Genomic DNA, 18,655 nt, shown 5'->3' on the forward strand with positions numbered 1-18,655 from the left:
TGTGATGTGGCAGTGAGGGAACATCTAGGTTTGGGAGATACTGAAGAAATGTCAGCTGGAGGGACCTCCTGGGTGTGAGGTCCTTGCGCCCTCCCTGCATGGCTAGGTGGACCCGTTAGTTTGGGTGGAGGGGAGATCACCAGCTGATGTTATCTATCAGGAGGGCACTCAGGGCCACCCAAGAGAAACACTGGGATGGGGGCAGGGAGGGCTGAGATGGAGGCAAGGAGGGCTCAGAGCAGGATGACTGAGAAACTACAGCTCAGAGGGGGCTTGGCAGAGGCCTGAGTGACTGGCTCCTCACTGCCAGATCCTGCTGGGTAAGGATGCAGGAAGCAGCCTCTGGGGTGAAGAGTTTATTTACTGCTCAGCCCCCTTGTCCCCACCAGGCTGGGCTCTACCAGCAGTGGCAATCAGGATAGGTTTCAGACACAAACTCAGGGTAGATGACATAGTTGTTTCTTTGGGGGCCACCGGTCTTCTTGAAGTGACTTGTGTCCCATCTGTGGGGAGAAATGGGTCAGTTCTTTTAGACGCTCATAGGTCTGATTCCAATTCTCAGTGCTAACTGTGTCCCAACATTTGCCCCTAATACTGCCCCATGCTCTAACACTGACCTCCTGATCTTAGATTCTATTGTTAAATTTCTGATTCCCAATACACACTCCCTGACATTAATTTCTTATCTTCAAGCCCTGAACCTAATGCTTTGATCTCTTGAGTCTAAGCCCCACTGCCAACCTGCGGACGCTTCCATGCCAGCCTCCGTGCCCTCTCATGGGGTTCTCCATTCCCTTGCCAGGTTTGACGTCCCCATGGTACTAGCGCCCCCTGGTGGTATCTTCCAATCAGTGCATCGCAGCGGACCACTGTCTCCGCGGTCCTCGCTGCGCTAAGCGCATTTGCAATGTGTTTCCGCCAGACTTACCTAAGGTTCGGACAAGGGTAGTATGACGGCGGGGGAGTTATAACAGCACATTGCATTCCGGGCCGGTGCTCGCAGGGCGATACACCCCTGGAAGAGGAAGTGTTGGGCAGGAGGACGTCGGGCCTTCTGATTTAATCCTATTCCCAACCCCACACCAAGGTTCCTAGCAGCGCTTCAGGTGTCCGTCCTATGGCTCGGAGATCCTCCCCTCCTGCCTCTTAGCCTTTCAAGACCCCACCGAAGGAAGCATCACCTCTGGGAAGACATCTGAAAGTCCCTATCCTCGTTAGGCCTCGTTTCTGCCGCCCAGGCTGGGCCATGGAGCACGGTGGACTCTGGGGAGGGCTGGGCTCCAGTCGTTGAAGACCTGGGAGCCCCGGGATCCTCTCCACTGAAGGGCAGCTATTCCAGCATTAACGGCATTTCTAAGGCTCAGGAACTTTCTCGCTCCCCCCGCCCCTCTGCCCTTGTGAGGGATGAGACTCAGCCTCGCACAATGAATCAGACTCTCTGGGAAAGGGCTGGGGGGGGGGGGGGGGGGGGGGGAAACCCCCGGGGGTTGGGAACGGGATCCGGGCCCCCCCCCCCCTTCCTCTCCCAAGCTCTCTAAGACCCCCAGGGGACTTTGGAGTTCTCCCAGACTCAGCCCACTTCGACTGCCATCTGGTGCAGGGAGAAGGCTGCGCTGCAGTTAAGGTTGTAGCTGAGCTCTCGGGCCTGTTTCCTCAACAGTAACACGCTAAGTTGTCCACTTTCAGAGGTGCTCCGAGGTCAGGGCCCCTCTGGTAATGCGGTTACTATTTCCTTGCTCACACAACACAGGGCAATGACCCTGCCCGTTGTCGACAGTGACCAAGACCCAGGAACACAAGCCACTTTTTTGAGCATACATGGCACTCCGCAGACTAGAACCTGCGTCTCCAGGACCTGGTATCCAGATAGGGAACGAAGTGTGGGAAGGGGATGCGACCGACTGGTGTGCAGAGGGTTTCTTCCTCAAAACAAAACAAAACAAACAAAAACAAAAAACAAACAACTCTCTGCCCCCCAACTCCACAACCTTCCGGGTGGGGCCTCTAGAACAGGTACAGGAGCCAGGTTGACCTTGAGCCCAGTTCGGGACGGATAGGGCCAGGAACCTGGGGGAATCTTCGTGCAGGTTCTCCGGTCTCAGGGCTCAGCTCAGGCCCTGGGGCCGGAGGGCAGAACAGGACAGGGCCCTGTACGGGTTAGAGGCGGCTGCAAGTGGGGTAGGGTCTGGCATAGGGGTAGGGCAGAGCTAGAAATGGTGAGGGATAGGGCACGCACAGCCGCGGTAAACTGGACCCCCCGGGGGGCGGGGCTTGTTCGGGAGAGGGGCCCGTCTAAGGCTGGAGCTGCCCAGCGAACCTTACAGTCGGCTGCTCTGCGCACAAAGGCCGGTGGCGGCGTTCCGTGCAGGGTGCTCTGGTCACGTAGTAGTCCATCCCGCGTAGACAGTAGTGGCGGCCTGAGCAAGAGCTTTCATAACCCTGGAAGGGCAGGCGGCCCGGCAGCGGGTCCACGCACCCGCATCGGCGAGTGATCTGCGGCAGCCGCTGGTTCCGTGACAGCGAGTTCAACATATTCACCACCACCTCACGCTCTACATAGCGGCCCCAAGCCCAGGAGACCCAGATACAGAGTTACAGGAAAGGGAAGAGACAGGGTCAGAGACAGGAAGAGATGGAGACAAAAACAGGGACAGGTAGAGACAGGATTACACCCTCTATAGAACCTTTATCCTCTGCTCAGTCCCCTAGGTCCCATCCCACCGCCCTTCTGGTCTACCCCACCACCGACCACCATCTGTTACCGTAGGCATTGAGTCGTTCCGGCTTAGGAGGGCACTGCAAGGGCATTCCTCGAACAGCTGTCTCCATTCCAGCCACCTGGAAGTGGCACACATGGTACCTCAAACTCTGACCTGGAAGGTTTCCTCCTTTTGGGGGTCCTCCCTGAACCTCCGGACCAGTTCCAGGCCATGTCTTCTCCTGCCCTCCAGATGATCCCCTACTGTCCCAGGCTCTGAGTGTTTAGGACTGTCACCCGGCAACGCATTTACTCTGCTTCCGGGGAGGGGAAGGGGAGGGAAGGAAGTGGAGCTGTAGGTGGACAGGTCTGGACCTGGACCTCTGGCAACCCTGCCTCAGCCTTTGCCTTTGATTTTACCTCTCTTTGTCTAGCTTCTGTGTGGTTGTGTCTCGGTGTGTCTCTAATTGAGGAGAGGGAGTGTCAATACTACAATATTGCCTGTCCATCAGAATCACCTGGAGAACTTGTGAAAAATTCTGATTCTTGAGGAAGTTCTGATTCACAAGTGTTCAGTAAACCCGAGCTCAGCCATCAGCCTACAGTTGAGAACCTCTGCTCTGGCCTCCCATCCTCTCAAATTTCCTCTTTCCTCCGGCCTGGGCTCCTTCCTATCTCCTTAGAAGACTCTTCTGTATCTATCTACACTGCCACTGGGTGGCCTTGATCTCCCTCCAATTCCCATGCTCACATCATAAGGGAGAGGAGAGTGGAGCAGGTCATTGACTTCTTGGCTAGACCTTGTGGGAAGGGGCCAGGTGGTAAGCTTCAGGAAGGTAGCAAGTCAGGGAGTGCACACTAGTTGTGTCCCCACAGAGCCCCACCAAAGTTTGGGATCCAGGGGACCAGGAGTTTTTCACACAGCTCCATTCCTGGGCTCCCTTGTCCCCTAGAAGATACAAACCCTAATTTCACACTTGGGAAAGAGCCCTGGAACATTGCTGGTGGGAAAGGGATGAGGAACTAATTGGTCACTGTGGTTTATTTTCTTATTTTTTATTTTTTTACATTTTTTTAAAGTTTATTTATTCTTGAGAGAGAGAGAGAGACAGAACATGAGCAGGAGAGGGGCAGAGAGAGAGGAGGAGACACAGAATCCAAAGCAGGCTCCAGGCTCTGAGCTGTCAGCACAGAGCCCGACGCGGGGCTCGAACTCATGCACCATGAGATCATGACCTGAGCCAAATCTGGACGCTCAACCCACTGAGCCACCCAGGCGCCCCGTCACTGTGGTTTAAAAGGGGAGGGAGGTGTGTGTCCCAGACCACAGGCATCTGGGTTGGTCACAGTAGATACCTTAGGTAGCTGGGGAAGGCATGTGGTATATTTGTTCCAGCTGGTACAGTTGTAAGGTCCCATCCTCCATGTGTTATACCGGTCACCACATAGGTAGTATGGGTTGCATTTGTCTACTTGATCATAGGGGTAGAGACATAAGACATTGTTATTCCTTATTCTACCCCAGGATCCAGGTCTCCCTAGATGTTTCTCCTCTGATCCCCAGCACAAAGCTGGACTCTTTCTAATATCCCTCAGGCCAATCAAGACCAGCCTGTCCCCAGATTTGGACACTGAGATGTAGGCCATTTTTCACCTAAGCCAAGCTCCTGAGTGGGGTCCAAGAATCTTAGTTGAGAAGGGGAGGACTAAGAGAATTTTTAGGAAGGAAGGGATTAGAAAAGGCTTCCGGTTGGGGGGAAAGAGGTGTGCTAGGGCAGAGAGATGCAGCAGAGATGGGGACAGTGATAGAAGAGGGTCACTAAGAAGATGGGAAAAGATGGCACTGGAATATACCTGGAGGGATTTGTTTGGAGGAGGTTAATACTCCCTCCATCTCTCTAGGGATAAGACCCAGGCATCTTCTGGTTCTTTGGCACAGGTATGAAACTCCCAAAAGGCAGGGCCTGGGTCTCCTCCTCTAGGGTCAGGAATAGGGTCAGGAACAGGGTCAGGTGAGGTGGTTGGGAGTCAAGCTGGGGTGGAGGTGATTGGAGAAGCCCAGATTATGGGTGAGGATAAAGTTGATATGGGATCAGGGTGGACATCAGGATCCAAGTTGGACTAAGGTTAAGGGTCATTGTTGAGGTCACTGAGTGGGGTCAGAGTTGAGTAAGGGGTGAGGACCTACCTTCCTCTTGACAGAGCCAGTATTTCTCAGGAAAGTAGGGGTGGCCTGCTATGGAACTCTTATAGCTGTAGTCCTGCACAGCACATTTGACCATCTTCTGCAGGGCTTCAGGATCCACGTGGCGCTGCATAGTCTGAGTCAGGCCCTGGGCAAAGGGAGAGGGGGAGGAAATAGCTAGGTTCATACAGGCTCCAGCCTTGGTGTCCTGCTGGACTCAGATACAACCCCTATTGAGAAAGTCAGCCCAGGTGGGTCAACACTCCTCCCTATGCCAGAGGGATCCTCATGCCAGTCTTGGCCCCCTCTGCATAGTTTTTGTTTGTTTGTTTGTTTGTTTGTTTGTTTGAATTACACTTTGCTCCTTTCTTTCTAAGGCTCAGGCTTGGAGCCAGGCATTTGTCCTCAGAGTGCTTTTCTGATGTTCTCATTTCTTTTTCTTGACTGGGAGATCTTTAAGGGAAGAGCTGGGTATTTCTGTCCTCGTTCTTCCAGACTGTGTGCTATCTGGGAGCAGGGCCTGGGTGTCCAACAGACCAATAGACCCCTGGTATAACCTGGAGCCTTGGGAAAAGCTGGCTGTCCTTGGATCCAGCTACCTTATGCAGGTATTTTGGGCAGGGAGTGCTCTCTGGAAATCTGGCACCTTGAAGGATATGTAGGATGGGGCTGGGAGGACACCTAATTTAAAATTGAATTCCCTGACTCCAACTTGACCCTGAGTCTACTGTGGCTCTGATCTTGACACTGATATTACCCTTGACCCTGACATTCACTTTGCCCTAGTCCTTATCCTACCCTGACCTTTTTCCTCCTCTTGTTTGAGGCCCTGGGTCCCTTTGCTTCTTGGGGTTTACCTCATCTTAGTCTTATCTCCTACAACCCTCCCAAACCCTCTCCCAAACCTTGTTTGGCTAGATCTATGGAATTCCTGATTAAGACCTACCTTTGGGGTTCCCTTGTTCTCAGCTGAGGGCAGAATACCAAGTTAGTTGTGATACAATAGATCTCTGCAAGCAGCTGTATGAAAAGGCAGCTGGGTTACAGAGGTGGGACAATCAGCAAAGTCAGAGACCAGAAAGGACTTCCTAATAGTGGGCAGCAAGGTGCTGGGATGTGGTGGAAATAGTGGAAAAGCAAGGTGCTGGAAATGTGTACCCACATTTTTCCCTTATGATATGAAGGGCAAAGTCTTCTCTTGGCCAAGATTAGACCTGGTGTCCCTATTTCCCTGAAAACCTTGCAGCTGAGGGTTTCTTGGATCTCTGTGCCCAGCTGAGGTTTTGTTTTGTGGGCAGACCCCTGCACAGTCGTACTCCATATGAGTAAAAGAGCCCCATGACTTGGCATTCCCCTGACCTTTATACATACATACATACATACATGCACACATACAGATGTAGATGTATACAATCATACACACACACATACACACACAGAGTCATTTAAAAGAACTCATTGACATTATCAATTTTCCCTCAGAGGCTTTACTCAGATGTCTGTATTTTTTTATAGAACCATTTAAATTTTTCCCATTGATTTTTTTAAATTTTATTTTTTAAAATTTATATCCAAATTAGTTAGCATATAGTGAAACCATGATTTCAGGAGTAGATTCCTTAGTGCCCCTTACCCATTTAGCCCATCCCCCCTCCCACAACCTCTCCAGCAACCCTCAGTTTGTTCTCCATATTTATGAGTCTCTTCTGTTTTGTCCCCCTCCCTGTTTTTATATTATTTTTGTTTCCCGTCCCTTATGGTCATCTCTTTTGTCTCTTAAAGTCCTCATATGAGTGAAGGCATAAGATTTTTGTCTTTCTCTGACTAATTTCACTTAGCATAATACCCTCCAGTTCCATCCACGTAGTTGCAAGTGGCAAGATTTCATTCTTTTTGATTACTGAGTAATACTCCATTATCCATTCATCCATTGATGGACATTTGGGTTCTTTCCATACTTTGGCTATTGTTGATAGTGCTGCTATAAACATGGGAGTGCATGTGTCCCTTCGAAACAGCACATCTGTATCCTGTGGATAAATGCCTAGTAGTGCAATTGCTGGGTCGTAGGGTAGTTCTATTTTTAGTTTTTTGAGGAACCTCCATACTGTTTTCCAGAGTGGCTGCACCAGCTTGCATTCCCACCAACAATGCAAAAGAGATCCTCTTTCTCCGCATCCTCACCAACATCTGTTGTTGCCTGAGTTGTTAATGTTAGCCATTCTGACAGCTGTAAGGTGGTATCTCAGTGTGGTTTTGATTTATATTTCCCTGATGATGAGTGATGTGGAGCATTTTTTCGTGTGTCGGTTGGCCATCTGGATGTCTTCTTTGGAGAAGTGTCTATTCATGTCTTTTGCCCATTTCTTCACTGGATTATTTGTTTTTTGGGTGTTGAGTTTGATAAGTTCTTTATAGATTTTGGATACTAACCCTTTATCTGATATGTCATTTGCAAATATCTTCTCCCATTCTGTCAGTTGCCTTTTAGTTTTGCTGATTGTTTCCTTCACTGTGCAGAAACTTTTTATTTTGATGAGGTCCCAGTAGTTCAATTTTGCTTTTGTTTCCCTTGCCTCCAGAGACGTGTTGAGTAATAAGTTGCTGTGGTCAAGATCAAAGAGGTTTTTGCCTGCTTTCTCCTCGAGGATTTTGATGGCTTCCTGTCTTAAATTGAGGTCTTTCATCCATTTTGAGTTTTTGTGTATGGTGTAGGAAAGTGGTTCAGGTTCATTCTTCTGCATGTCGCTGTCTAGTTTTCCCAGCACCACTTGCTGAAGAGACTGTCATTATTCCACTGGATATTCTTTCCTGCTTTGTCAAAGATTAGTTGGCCATACGTTTGTGGGTCCATTTCTGGGTTCTCTCTTCTGTTCCATTGATCTGAGTGTCTGTTCTTGTGCTAGTACCATACTGTCTTGATGATTACAGATTTGTAGTATAGCTTGAAGTCTGGGATTGTGATGCCTCCTGCTTTGGTGTTCTTTTTCAAGATTGCTTTGGCTATTTGGGGTCTTTCCTGATTCCATATCAATTTTAGGATTATTTGTTCTAGCTCTGTGAAGAATCCTGGTGTTACTTTGATAGGGATTGCATTGAATATGTAGATTGCTTTGGGTAGTATCAACATTTTAACAATATTTGTTCTTCCTATCCAGGACCATGGAATCTTTTTCCATTTTTTTTTGTGACTTCTTCAATTTCTTTCATAATATTTCTATAGTTTTCAGTGTATATATTTTTCACCTCTTTGGTTAGATTTATTCCTAGGTATTTTATGGTTTTTTGTGCAACTGTAAATGGGATCGATTCCTTGATTTCTCTTTCTGTCACTTCATTGTTGGTGTACAGGAATGCAACCGATTTCTGTGCATTGATTTTATATCCTGCCACTTTGCTGAGTTCATGGATCAGTTCTAGCAGTTTTTAGTGGAATCTTTTGAGTTTTCCATATAGAGTAACATGTCATCTGGGAAGAGTGAAAGTTTGACCTCCTCCTGACCGATTTGGATGCCTTTTATTTCTTTGTGTTGTCTGATTGCTGAGGCTAAGACTTCCAATACTATGTTGAATAACAGTGGCAAGAGTGGACATCCCTGTCTTGTTCCTCAGTTTTTCCCCATTGAGGATGATATTAGCGTTGGGTCGTTCATATATGGCTTTTATGATCTCAAGGTATGCTCCTTCTATCCCTACTTTCTTGAGGGTTTTTATCAAGAAAGGATGCTGTATTTTGTCAAATGCTTTCTCTGCATCTATTGAGAGGATCATATGGTTCTTGTCCTTTCTTTTATTGATGTGATGAATCACGTTGTTTTGCGGATATTGAACCAACCCTGCATCCCAGTTATAAATCCCACTTGGTCGTGGTGAATAATTTTTTTTATGTATTGTTGGATCCGGTTGGTTAATATCTTGTTGAGGATTTTTGCATCCATGTTCATCAGGGAAGATGTGTGTATTTGTGATTGTCTACTCACATTTATGAGTAGGAGACTAAAAAAGCTTACTGGAGGCTTTGAGCTGTGGGTGGGCTTTATCAACCATGAGAATCATTGTAGGATGGCTTGGCTAAACTACTTTTGTCAAATTCTGTCAGTATCTGTAGGTCTTTCCTCTTGGGCTGATCAGATCTTTCAGAAGAGACTCAATCTCTGGCCTGCAAGTGGTGACCTAGGCTGCCAGTGTTCTGAGAACCTAGTGGAGAAGAGAGGTGCTGGGGGTTTTAGGATTCAGTATGTAGAGGTTCACCTGTTTTCAATATGGTACCCTGCTTTCAACTGGGCCTGAGATCCTCACCAAAAGATAAGCCTTCTAACTTTTGCAGAGGTGGGGCAGGCAGTCACCCCATGGCATGGAATAGAAGAGGGGATTAGTGGGTTTAGCTGGGGTTTTTTTTTTTTTTTTTGAGAGACAGAGAGAGGTAGAGGGGCAGAGGGAGAGAGAGAATCCCAAGCAAGCTCCATGCCCAGCACAGAACCTGAAGTGGGGCTCAATCCTATGACCCTGGGATCATAGCCTGAGCTGAAATCAAGAGATGCTAAACCAACTGAGCCACCCAGATGCCCCGGGTTTAACTGCTTCTTAAATGGCTTTCAAAACATCCTTATTTTAGCCTTGGTTCTTTCCCATCTTCAGTTACAGAGAAGCCTAGTATTACCAATTCCTGAGCTTTTTTGAAAATTCTGCAGTTTTAATTTGAATTATGTCTTGTGTTCCCTTCTGCTGGCTTGGATTCCGCTTTCTCAGATCTGCTGTCAGGTACTACTTATTTATTGTATTTTCAAGCCTCTGAAATTTTGCTACCATTGTCCCTTCTGTCTCTTACTACTCTTGTGAGTTTATGTGTTAAACTCCATTTACAGGAGTTTTAGAGAGTTTCAGGAGAGAGTCAAAATACATATGTAAATTTTAGCCCAGACAATTATAGTTGTATATTCCGTGTACTAATCCTTTGTCAATTACATGTTGCAAATATTTTCTTTCTGTGGCTTGTATCTTCATTTTCTTTATAGTGTCTTTTTTTTTTTTCAACGTTTATCTATTTTTGGGACAGAGAGAGACAGAGCATGAACGGGGGAGGGGCAGAGAGAGAGGGAGACACAGAATCGGAAACAGGCTCCAGGCTCTGAGCCATCAGCCCAGAGCCCGACGCGGGGCTCGAACTCACGGACCGCGAGATTGTGACCTGGCTGAAGTCGGACGCTTAACCGACTGCGCCACCCAGGCGCCCCTTTATAGTGTCTTTTAATGAACAGAAGTTCTTAATTTTAACATATATGAATTTATTAATCTCTTCCTTTATGTAGTACTTTTGTAACTTAAGAAATACAATCATACTCTAAGATAATGGAGATAATGTCTTATATTTTCTTCTAAAAGCTATAGTTTTACTTTCTATATTTAAGCCTTTAATCTGTCAGGAATTGCTATTGAAGTTGGGTGTGAGTTAGGAATCAGTTTTCTTTTTATCCATATGGACAACCGATTGTCTCATTGAATAGTCTATCTCTCCCCCATCCACTGATTTGTAATGCTACCCCAAGTGTGATATATCTTTTCCCATAGCTTTACTTTCAATCATCTCTGTTGTATATCGTTCCCATATATACTTATATATGGCTCCGTATCTGATCTGTTTCATTCTCTATCAATCAATTTGGCTGTCCCTACAGTAATACTATGCTTTATAAATTTCTATAGCTTAGTAATAATACTACTTTCTGATTGGGCAAATCTCCTCCTTCTCTGGTGTGTTTTAGTTATTTCTGGGGCCTCTGCTTTTCTCTATAAATTTCAATTTTTAAAAAAGTCATCTCTATACCCAAGGTAGGATTTGAACTCATGACCTCAAGATCAAGAGTTGTATTCTCTACTGACTGAGCCAGACAGGCACCCCTCTATAAATTTTACAAACAGCTTTTCAAATTCTTCAAAAAATACTGTTGAGAATTGCTTTGAATTTTTATGTTGGTCATTCTTCCAATCCAAAAACATGTTATACTTCTCCATTTATTTATATTCTTAAGTATTAAAAGTTTTATATTATCCATATAGTTTTATACACAGATTTATTTCTACTTACTTTTGTTTCTTCTTGCTAGAATGATATACATATATGTATGTATCTGTGTATATATCTTTTAATTTTTATTTAGAAATATTTATTTTTGAGAGAGAGAGAGAGAGAGAAAGCATGAGTGAGGGAGGGGCAGAGAGACAGGGAGAGAGAGAAGCCCAAGCAGGCTCCACGCTGACAGCACAGAGCTTGATGGGGGGCTTGATCTCATGAACGGTGAGATCATGATCTGAGCCAAAATCAAGAGTCAGATGCTTAAACTACTGATCCACTCAGGCACCCCTATATAGATATATATTTTAAATTATGCTTCCTGGGGCTCCTGGCTGCTCTGTAGGAAAAGCACACCACTCTGGATTTTGGGGTCATGAGTTTGAGCCACAAGTTGGGTGTAGAGATTACTTAAAATGAATAAATACATGAAAATTTTTAAAAAATAAAATAAAATAAAATAATGCTTTCTAAATATTTGCTGTTGATGTAAAGAAATGTCAAAAAAAGAAATGTCATTGACTTTTTATCTTATATTCACCCAACTTTCTAAATTCTTATTCTAATAATACAACTGTATCATCTGTAAATAATAAGGTTTTTGTATTCCTTTCTTACCTTTGCATCTTACATGATATTGTTTTCCAATATACAACTTATCTCATGTTGTTTTCCAAATTTTGGCTTTTTTCTTAAATTTAACAAATTAAAAATCACAATTATTTTCATTGACATTGGTTGCTTAAATTTATCTTACGTTTACTAATTTCTTAGCTCACCATTCTTTTTTGCATCTCGGACCTTCCTTATGTGATCACTTTCCTTCTCCCCAAAGTACGTCCTTTAGAAGTTCTTTTATTACAGGTCTGATGGTAGTAAACACTTTAGTTTTTGTTTGGCTGTAAATATCTTTATCTTACTTTTATTCTTTTTTTTTTTTTAATTTTTTTTTCAACGTTTATTTATTTTTGGGACAGAGAGAGACAGAGCATGAATGGGGGAGGGGCAGAGAGAGAGGGAGACACAGAATCGGAAACAGGCTCCAGGCTCTGAGCCATCAGCCCAGAGCCCGATGCGGGGCTCGAACTCACGGACCGTGAGATCGTGACCTGGCTGAAGTTGGACGCTTAACCGACTGCGCCACCCAGGCGCCCCTATCTTACTTTTATTCTTGAAAGGAAGAGAGGTTGAAAATAATTTTTCTCTGCCTGTTTTTAAGGTCATCTCTTAAGCTGGTGTTACGAAGTTCCACTGTGAGGTACCAGAGTGTGAAATTCCTTTTATTTAATTCTATATCTGTGGATTCATTTCTTTCATTAGTTCTGGAAATTTTGGAGCCTTTTTCTCTTCAGATAATGCCTATTCTCCTTTCTGCTCCTTCCTTCTGAGACTCTGAGTAGATGTGTATGGGATCTTCTTCTGTCTTTTCATATTGCTTAATGTTTCTTTTATATTTTTTAACACTGGGTCTCTGTGCTGCATTCTGGGAAATTTCTTTTGCTCTTTCATTTCACTGACATTTAAAAACATTTCTTTTTAAATTCCAGTTAGTTAACATACAGTGTTGTATTATTTTCATGTGTACTTTATAGTGATTCAACAATTCTATATATCACCCAGTGCTCATTCCAACAAGTACACTCCTCAATCCCTATCATCTATTTAACCCATCCCTCAACCCACCTCACCTCTGATAACTATCAGTTTGTTCTCTATAGTTAAGAGTCTGTTTCTTGGTTTCTCTCTCTCTCTTTTTCCCTCTTTGCTCATTTGTTTTGTTTCTTAGATTCCACATGAGTGAAACCATGGTATTTGTTTTTATTTCACTTAGCATTATACCCTCTAGCTCTATCCATATCATTACAAATGGCAAGGTTTCACTCTTTTTTATTGGCTGAATAATATTCCATTGTATATATATATATATACACCATATCTTCATTCATCAGTCGATGGACACTTGGGCTGCTTCCATATCTTGGCTATTGTAAATAATGTGCTATAAACATAGAGCTGCACGTATCCCTTTGAATTAGCATTTTTGTATTCTTTGGGTAAATACCTAGTAGTGTGATTGCTGGATCATTGGGTAGTTCTATTTTTAATTTTTTAAGGAACCTCTACAGTGGCTGTACCAGTTTGCATTCCCATCAATGGTGTCAGAGGGTTCTCATTTTTCCACATCTTCACCAACCCCTGTTGTGTCTTGTGTTGTTGATTTTAGTCATTCTGATAGGCGTGAAGTAATAGCTCATTGTAGTTTTGATTTGCATTTCCCTGATGGTAAGTGATAATGAACACCTTTTCATGTGTCTGTTGGTCATCTGTATGTCTTCCTTAGAGAAATATTTGTTCTTGTCTTCTGCCCATTTAAAAATTGGATTATTTCTTTTGTGGGTGAGTTTTAAAAGTTCTTTATATATTTTAGATATTAACCCTTTATTGGATATGTCATTTGCAAATACCTTCTCCCATTCTGTAGATTGCCTTTAATTTTTTTTTAAATTTTTTTTTCAACGTTTATTTATTTTTGGGACAGAGAGAGACAGAGCATGAACGGGGGAGGGGCAGAGAGAGAGGGAGACACAGAATCGGAAACAGGCTCCAGGCTCTGAGCCATCAGCCCAGAGCCTGATGCGGGGCTCGAACTCACGGACCGCGAGATCGTGACCTGGCTGAAGTCGGACGCTTAACCGACTGCGCCACCCAGGCGCCCCTAGATTGCCTTTAAATTTTTTTAAATTAAAAATTAAAAAAATTTTTTTGAAAAGTTTATTCATTTACTTTGAGAGAGAGAGAGAGAGAGAGCTGAGGAAGGGCAGAGAGAGGGGGAGAGAGAGAATCCCATGCTGGCTCCACACTGCCAGTGCAGAACTTTACTCAGGGCTCCATCCCACAAACCATGAGATCATGACTTGAGCCAAAACCAAGAGTCTGAAGCTTAACTGACTGAGTCACTGAGGCATCTCTTGTAAGGTTTCCTTTTAGTTTTGTTGATTGTTTCCTTGCCATGCAGAAGCTTTTTATTTTGATGTAGACCTAATAGTTGACTTTTGCTTTTGTTTCCCTCACCTCAGGAGACATATCTAGGAAAAAAAATTGCTACAGGCAATGTTAGAGGTTACTACCTGTGTACTCTTCTAGGATTTTTATGGTTTCAGGTCACACATTTATGTTTTAATCCATTTGAACTTTTTGTGTATAGAAAGTGGTACAGTTTCTTTCTGTTCCATGTTGATGTCCCATTTTCCCAACACCAGTTGTTGAAGAGACTTCCATTTTCCATTGGATATTCTTTCCTGCTTTATCAAAGATTAATTGACCATATAGTTGTGAGTTTATCTCTGGGTTTTCTATTCTGTTCTATTGTTTTGTGTCTATTTTTGTGCCAGCACCATACTGTTTGGATTACTACAGCTTTTTAAAAAAATGTTTATTTACTTTGAGAGAGATAGAGCCAGCACAAGCAGGGGGAGGGGCAGAGAGCTAGGGAGAGAGAGAATCCCAAGGAGGCTCCACACTGTCAGCACAGAGCCCAACGTGGGGCTTGAACCCACGAACCATGAGATCATGACCTGAGTCGAAATCAAGAGTCAGTCAACCAATGGACTGAGCCACCCAGGTGCCCCTGATTACTACAGTTTTTAATATAATTTGAAGTCTGGAATTGTGATGCCTCCAGCTTGGTTTTCTTTTTTAAAATTGCTTTGGCTATTTGGGGTCTTTTGTGGTTTCATACAAATTTTAGAATTCTTTATTCTAGTTCTATGAAAAATGCTGTTGGTATTTTGATAGGGATTGCATTAAATCCTGCTTTGGATTGCTTTGGATAGTGGAGACATTTTAACAATATTTGTTCTAATCCATGAGCATGGAATGTCTGTTTCTGTCATTTCATTGATGCTCTTCAACTGTGTCTAATCTGCCCTTTGACCCATCCACTGAGTTTTTGGTTTTTTATTTTTATTTGAGTTTTTGGTTTTAACACGTATATTTTTTATTTCTAAAATTTCCATTTGGTTCTTTTTTACATTTGTCTGGTCTTTAAAAAATATAATCACTTGTTGCTTGCTCATTTTGATGATTTCATTTTTTTAATGATTTTTTTTAATGTTTATTTATTTTTGAAGGAGAGAGAGACAGAGTGTGAGTGGGGAAGGGCAGAGAGAGAGGGAGACACAGAATCCGAAACAGGCTCCAGGCTCTGAGCTGTCAGCGCAGAGCCTGACGCAGGGCTCGAACTCACGAGCTGTGAGATCAGGACCTGAGCTGAAGTCGGGCACTTAACTGCCTGAGCCACTCAAGCGCCCCATCACATTTTATTTTTAATATTTCATAATAATTATTTTGTATTCTTTAACTGTTAAGGCAATATCTGAAGTCCTTGGTGGTTTTAGTCTGTTATCTGTTGTTTCTGCTGTCATATGGTGGTTTGTTTCCTTTTATCTCTTATTGTGCACTCAGATTTGATTGACTTTACTCTGAAAGATATTTGGAAGCCTACATTCAGGATATTTTCCACTACAGAAGATATACATTCATCATGTGTGCATGTGTGTGTGTATGTGTGTTGTGGGGGAAGGGACCCAGAGATCACTAAATTTTCTGGTTCAGTTTGGAGTTTAAGATTTAGTTTCTTCACCTTTCAGCTAGCTTATAAACTCCTGCTTATAGGGCTGATATTGGCATTCATCCTCAGGGCCTCCTTCTAAGTATACTTACCACTCATCTCCATGAGAGTCCAAAACAAAATAAAAACCATTATGCAAGACCTAGTCGTTTTGAAGCAGGAGGGCCCTTTAGAGTTTCTAGGTCACCATACTACCAGAAGGAGAAGCCTTTCCTTCATTTTTAATCTCACTGCTTTCTGGATTTCACACGTCTCCACTCACTGAAGCTGTCTGGCCAGATTACTAAGGGTTACTATATCCAAGAGATCCACATCTGTGTCGACATTTGACTCTGACCTTTGTCTAATAATGCTGTCTTTGTTGGTTTCTCTTTGGTTTTCCTCCTATCACCCAGTCTCCTTTTATGGCTCTTCTTCCTTTACTTTCCTCTTAAACAATCAATATTCTCTGAAGTCCACCCTTGACCTCCTTCTTACTCTTCCTTGGCAGTCTCATTCACTCCTATGACTTTAGCTACCACGGTATGTTGATTTCAAAATCTGTATCTGTAGGCCAAACCTCTTCCCTTTGCTTCACATAAGTATATCCAACTACTCACCAGATATCTCTTGGAAGTCCTTGAATATTTTTGTCCCAAAATGAACTCTGAATCTCTTTTTAATCTGCAATTCCAAATCTCAGTTGAAACAACTCTCCTCCAGTTGCCAGAGCCCCAAACCCAGGAGTATTCCTTATCTGTCCTTTCTTCTTTATATCTAGATGGTGACCAAAAGCTATTGTTCTACTTTTTAAAATTCCCTCCTATTGAATGTCAAAAAGCAGGCAGGCACTCTCATATTTTTCTGATGGGCATGTAAATCATATAACCCTTATTATAGCAATTTGAAGTGTGTATCAAAAGTTTTTGAAGTGTGTATATCATTTCCCCCAACAATTTCATGTTTGAGAATTTATCCTAAGAAAATAGTTGAAGTCTACAGATGTACACAAATGGTTATACTAGCAAAATTTTATAAATAATATAAATTTCCAATAAGATTCCTTAAATATATTTTGGTACATTCATAAAATAAAATACCACAGAGTCATTAAAATGACATTATAGAATATTTTTACACAAGAAAATGTACCTGGATATGTGGTTATGTGAAAAGAGCAAGATTCAAAATGTTAGTATACAATGTGACACCATTTCCATAATAGATACTTGCTTCCTGAAAGGGCATATAATAATAAATTAACAATGGTTAATTTGGATACTGAGATTATAGGCCTTTCTTCTTTGTGCTTGTCTGAGTTATCCCAATTTTCTGCATTGAGCATGTATTTATTTTATAAACATTATTTTAAAAATTCTCTCCTATTAAAAAAATTCCTTTTTCACTGTCACAGTCTCTCCTTATCTCTCACCTATACCCTCCTCCCTCATCCTTCACCGCCTCACTGTGAGCCTAGCCCTGAGCCCCAACTCTGCCTCCAAATCTCCTACCACTGTGGCTCCTCTCACCATAGGCTAGCCTCTCTCTCTGCTCCGGTTCTTAATTCCTGGTGGATCCCTGTCTCTAGGTTGCCCTTTCCCATAACTCTTTTCTGCTGGAAGCCTCCTCCTTCAGTATCTTTTAGTAGACCTGCCCAGGAATGCTTTCCCCTTTCCAGCTCTTGTACCAGTACATCCACTGGGCAACCCTACTTTGTTTCCTTGTTTGCTGAGAGCTCTTCAAAGGCACAGCCTGGGCTTTCATTGTTGTATCCGCATTGTGCCTGGCACATGTAGATACTCACCATTTGTTGGATGGTACACACAGATAAATTCTCTTAAGCAGAGTCACAAGTAGACTCACAGATCTTGTCTCCATTTTGTGAAAGCAGCACAGACCCACTTGACCACTTACCTTCAAGCACAGACATACAGACACAAAAAGATTGTGATACATATTCATGAAAACATGCCTATAGCACATTTCCTGGCATATCCCACAGGCAGCCTTAGGGCCTTTGCATTTTCTGATCACTCTGCCTGGAACCCTATTCTTTGAGCTCTTCACAGAGCTAGTTCTTCTCTCTTATCTTTCCAGTCTCAGTTCAATGTCACCACGAGAAAGAGCTCTTCCATGACCTCTCTATTTAAGTAGTTCTGCCTGCTTACTTTCTATTTCCATTAATCTGTTTATTTCCTACATAGCATTTTGGATAATTTATAAAACTTGTTTATTTCTTGATAATTATCTGTCTTTCCCCTCCTCCTCTGTTGGGGTAACAGGGCACCATGAGGGCAGAATTTTGTACTATTTTATATATTATTATAAATTCCATGACTAGGCAAATGAATAAAACACACACACGCGTGTGTACGCACACACACACACACACACACAGCTACAAATAATTACAAACACATAATGACGACCACACACTACCAGTCATTCAGACACACATGACCATACACTCTGGCCTGCCAGCCCACCCAGCCCCCACTTACCGGGGTCACAAACTTGTTGGCTTCCCAGGCCCACAGAGGTGGGTCTTTATAGACCTCCTTGATAGAGGTTGGAGCCCTGTAGGAGTCACTGTAGGTGCTGATGGGGGTCTTGGTCTTACGGGAGAAGAGGAACATAGTGAGGTCTAGGGGATGTCGTGGTGGGCTTTACCTACCAAGGACTCCTGTAAGACATCAGTGACCTCCACCGCCTCCCAGATAGCCCACACCTCCAACCCCGGCAGGTGCTGCTAGCTGCTGTGACCCCTCCTATGGAGGATCTCTCAGCTTCTCTCCCCTACAGCCTTCCTGCTCCTACCCCACCCTGCTTTCCCCTCTAGGATGGGCACTGCCCATTATGATATCACCTGGCTCAGCCCCATCCCTGGAGAGATGAGGAGATCCAATTCCCTTCCCACCCCCAGCCTCTTACTGCCTCAAGCCTCTTTATTGATTGATTGATTGATTGATTGATTTAAAAAAATTTTTTTAACGTTTATTTATTTTTGAGACAGAGAGAGACAGAGCATAAACGGGGGGGAGGGTCAGAGAGAGAGGGAGACACAGAATCTGAAACAGGCTCCAGGCACTGAAC

General features: G+C 43.7%; 1 protein-coding gene across 6 annotated transcripts; it reads right to left on the reverse strand.

Annotated features, from left to right (window-relative positions):
- Positions 1-343: 343 nt before the first annotated feature.
- On the reverse strand, positions 344-18,363 carry SPMIP6 (sperm microtubule inner protein 6). Of its 6 annotated transcripts, XM_040481503.1 has the most exons (8): positions 18,237-18,349; positions 18,064-18,139; positions 4,887-5,031; positions 4,055-4,170; positions 2,763-2,838; positions 2,318-2,552; positions 929-1,015; positions 344-503 (listed from the first exon to the last, which is right to left on the reverse strand). In XM_040481503.1, the coding sequence occupies exons 1-8, from the start codon at positions 18,254-18,256 to the stop codon at positions 398-400; spliced, it is 861 nt and encodes a 286-aa protein (XP_040337437.1). In that variant the 5' UTR covers positions 18,257-18,349; the 3' UTR covers positions 344-397. The 6 variants fall into 6 exon arrangements, with proteins under 6 accessions (XP_040337437.1, XP_040337435.1, XP_040337436.1 ...); XM_040481501.1 differs by having other exon boundaries at positions 18,064-18,363; XM_040481502.1 differs by having other exon boundaries at positions 4,055-4,167; positions 18,064-18,362.
- Between the last annotated feature and the right edge of the window lie 292 nt (positions 18,364-18,655).

This window comes from Herpailurus yagouaroundi, unplaced genomic scaffold, assembly GCF_014898765.1.
Source record: "Herpailurus yagouaroundi ecotype Mexico unplaced genomic scaffold, PumYag 160, whole genome shotgun sequence".
Lineage (NCBI taxonomy): Eukaryota > Metazoa > Chordata > Mammalia > Carnivora > Felidae > Herpailurus > Herpailurus yagouaroundi.